Below are 3,943 nucleotides of genomic sequence, written 5' to 3'. Positions count from 1 at the left end.
CGAAGCCTCCTATCCCATGACTTGGTGGAGGAGACAGCTAATACTGGAGAGTACAACTGTGTTGTTGCCGCCGAGCCTAACGTATACTCTGCGGCTGGGTCTCGATGGGTGCCAGATACCGCTGGGGATGTGGCTATCAAGAAAATTACTGGAAACTGGGACTATAGCTTATATTTGAGGACTGAAGGAGTCGTTGCGATAGAACTCTGTAACTATATATTGTTTGGGGTCTATATAAGCCCGAATGTGACGCTCGCGGAGTACGAAGCCAGACTACTCGGACTGCAGAGGATGGTCATGAACGCCCCAAAAAGTACAATTGTTGTGGGTGATTTCAATTGCCGTACCGTAGCGGCTGGGGCTGGTTCCTCGAACAACAGAGGACTAGCGCTAGAAGAACTACTAGGAACTACTGGGCTTGTGTGCATCAATGATGGGTCGCCCACTTTCTACGCTCGCGGGCATTCCTCTATCCTGGATCTGGTATTGATCGACGGTAGATTTCCACCAGACATGGTGAGAATGCAGGATTTGCAAGTCGAGACTGCAAGTGATCATTTGGCTGTTTCTGTTGAAATCCATGATACTGAGACTCATGCTAGAAATCAGCATCTATGCTTTAGACTTTCGGAACGTCAGATAGAGACTATTGTTCGCAAAGTTGCTACAAAAATAACGGATGGCAGACCGGTCACGCCAGATACATTACAACAGATCATGATTACTGAGCTGGCCAGGCTCCCCGAAAGAGCTACCAGACATCACCCTGTCTATTGGTGGTCTTCCGATATTGCGGATCAACGCAGGGTTCTGCAATCCATGAAGAGGCGCGTGCAGAGACTTAGAACGAGAGCATACGGAGCTGATCGAGACCTGAACACGGCGATTACACAATACCGGGCAGCAAGAAAACAGTTAAACTTCATGATTAAGCATGTAAAAAGGCAGAAGTGGAGGGAGCTATGCAGTGAACTAGATGCTGATCCCTGAGGACGGGCGTACCAGGTAGTCATGAAGAGACTGGGAAGACGGTTGCCCGTTCTTAATAAGATAGAAGCTACGCGACACATGGAAGCGCTTTTCCCGTGGGTTGATACGGGCGTCACGGAGCTAATACCTGGTGAATGCGGCAGGTTCACCCAGGATGAAGTGGCGACTGCGGTTAAAAGACTAAAAAATAAGAAGAGTCCAGGACCCGATGGTGTGCCAGCTGCAGTCATAAAGGGTCTGGTGTCCGTCATCCCGTGAGATGACAGATATTGCGAGTTATGGGGTCCAGCATTGCTTTTTTCCTGCTTGCTGGAAAGCGTCAAGAACTGTTTTCTTGCCCAAACAACAGTCAGTTCCAGGTGCTCTCGAATATCGCCCTATAAGTCTCATTAATAATATGGGAAAAGTCGTGGAGAGGCTCATCGCTAATAGACTAATTGAGGAGCTGGAAAACAACAGCCTCCTCCATGAGAATCAGTTGGGCTTTAGGCGAGGGCGGTCAACTATTAACGCCATCAACAAAGTAGTTTCATGGGCTGCTGCGGTGAGGTCTGGGACTTGGAGAACCAGGCGAATCCCGCTAATGATACTCCTGGATATAAGCAACGCTTTCGGTTCGGTACCTTGGCCAGCTATATTGAGGGCACTTCAAAAAAAAAATATAAGCGAGTACATAGTGACGCAAGTAGCCAGCTATCTATCCGAGAGACGAACTGAAATCAATACGGTGGATGGTGTGGTAAGTCATCAGATCTTCGGTGGAGTCCCGCAGGGGTCTGTACTCGGACCCCTACTTTGGAACATCTTCTATGATGAAATTTTCCGACTTCAATTCCCGGCCGGCGGTGTGGGTTCCCGGATACGCTTTGGCGGCTTCGGCTCCTGCGCCGTCGGTTTGAGGCTGGCAAAAGGAAAGACCGAGACCCGGTCTCCGGCGGGGGGCTGGGAACGGCATAGCCGGGCCTGGTTCTTACGTTGGAAATTAGAGGCAGGCAATTAAAAGATCCGGAAAGGACACGTCCCCGAGTCGAGTATACTTAATTGGATGTCCGGCTCGGGGATGTAGGGCAAAAAAAAAAGAAAAAAAGAAAAAAGTAATAAATTAATGTCTACGCTGTCTATCTCCGTTGCCAGCCTCCGTGGCGCGAGTGGTAGCGTCTCGGCCTTTCATCCAGAGGTCCCAGGATCGAATCCCGGTCAGGTATGGCATTTTCAAACGCGCTACAAATTATTCATCTTATCCTCTGAAGCAATACCTAACGGTTCAGAAACCATTCCACAACATTTAGAATCTCCACAGATATTTTTCCTTTTCTCATAAAAGAAAGTTTATATTATTTATAGGTGGTTGTAATCAGGGCCGGATTAACCGATAAATAAATATGACAAATGTCTAGGGCCCGCAATTCGGAGGAGTGTAGTTACAGGTATTTTTTCAGGAAAAAATAGATCAATTTTTTAAAAAATTAAAAAATATTTTTTCATTTTATCCGTTAATAATGTAGAATGTTTCGTTAAAATGTATATTAAAAATATAAAAATTAAGAAATACCTTTAATATTAAAAAAAAAACAACAAAATAACAACAGATTTTGTTTCTTTTTACAATCAAACAAAAATATGAGAACGCGGTCTTTTTGTTTTTTTTTTTTTATACCAAAAAGGGAATTTCCCGACTACCCTTCAATTTTTGTTTGAAGTTGTTCGCAATTTATATCAGGCACGTAGCTAGGATCCTTTATTGGGGGCTAAGGGGGCTGATGATAAAATAATAATAATAATAATACCCCGGATAAATCCAACCCCACATCCGTGCAACAACATCTACGTGGTACTTCGGTCTGCCTCAGGAGCTCCCTGTGGAGTACGGAATTGGCGGTCCCGAGCAGTCCGAGCTGGTTGCGACTGTACTTCTCGGTTTCGCTGTTTGCAGCAGGGATAGTAGGCACGACCGTGCCATCTGTTTTCCAACGCTGGGCGGAGTGCGGACGGGGGTGGTCATCCTTTTTCACGATTGTGAGGCGGGGTTAAGGGTGGTTGTGAGCTTGCTCTGCCGAAGTCTTGCGCCGTCCAGCGTGAATCAGTCACTTCGGCCCGAAACAAGGATTGTTCCACGGGTAAGGTATCGGAGCCCTGGGATGTCGGTATCGTGGGTCAGGCAGTATCTGATTCCCGTCCCGGGTTAAATTTGTAGGAGGCGGCTGACTGGGGGAACCCAGGCAGGACCAATGATCCGGGGCACTCCCAACCGTCTCTCCGCCCGCACCTTATGACATCATGACTGGCATAATTTAGGTTTATGGACAACTTAACATCCACATCTTCCGTGGCAGAGGATCCACGTAAAATCCTCGTTCTGGAGAACCTCTTTCTTCGGAAGCGAAGAGAAGGAAAAGTGTCAATTTCTGTGACAAGGAAGAGTTTATAGTTCTAGAAAAGAAGGATGGAACCAAGCTTCGACCTCAGAGTGGAGGACCTACTCCTAAGTACTTAATTTTTTAGTAAAAGGAAGATGATTTTTCAAAGATCAGCCCGTTCGTGAAAGCAGTTGGAGGACCGGTTAAAGTTACGGGATTATATGTTGAAACCGTCTACGATATACAGTCATCTCGATTATTGAACGCGAAGAACATTGAACTTATCGACGTTGAGGCTGTACCGCACGGTACTCTATATAAATCTAAAGGAATCGTGTACAGAGATTTGCTTAACTGCAACGAAGATGGATTTGTTGATATGTGTTAACTGTAACGGGCAACATAGCGCAAGATCAAGGAATTGCCCAAACTATAAGGAAGAAATTGCGATACAGGAGGTAAAGACCGTTCAAAAGGTCAGCTATTTTGAAACTAGGAAATCGTGTACAGCAGAACGCCAAATGCGACGTCTTATGCACAGGTTGCTGCTGCAGTCATGACTGCTCCTGTAGTCATCTTCAAATCAAAGGACGTGA

The 3,943-nt window shown here is 46.2% G+C and overlaps 1 protein-coding gene across 1 annotated transcript; it reads left to right on the top strand.

Annotated features, from left to right (window-relative positions):
• The first annotated feature begins 297 nt into the window (after positions 1-297).
• On the top strand, positions 298-990 carry LOC142328386 (uncharacterized). Its single transcript, XM_075372094.1, has one exon. It carries the CDS (start codon positions 298-300, stop codon positions 988-990), a length of 693 nt encoding a protein of 230 aa, XP_075228209.1.
• The last annotated feature ends 2,953 nt before the right edge of the window (positions 991-3,943 follow it).

Source organism: Lycorma delicatula, chromosome 7, assembly GCF_047948215.1.
Source record: "Lycorma delicatula isolate Av1 chromosome 7, ASM4794821v1, whole genome shotgun sequence".
NCBI lineage: Eukaryota > Metazoa > Arthropoda > Insecta > Hemiptera > Fulgoridae > Lycorma > Lycorma delicatula.
This window is presented reverse-complemented; position numbering and strand designations above follow the sequence as displayed.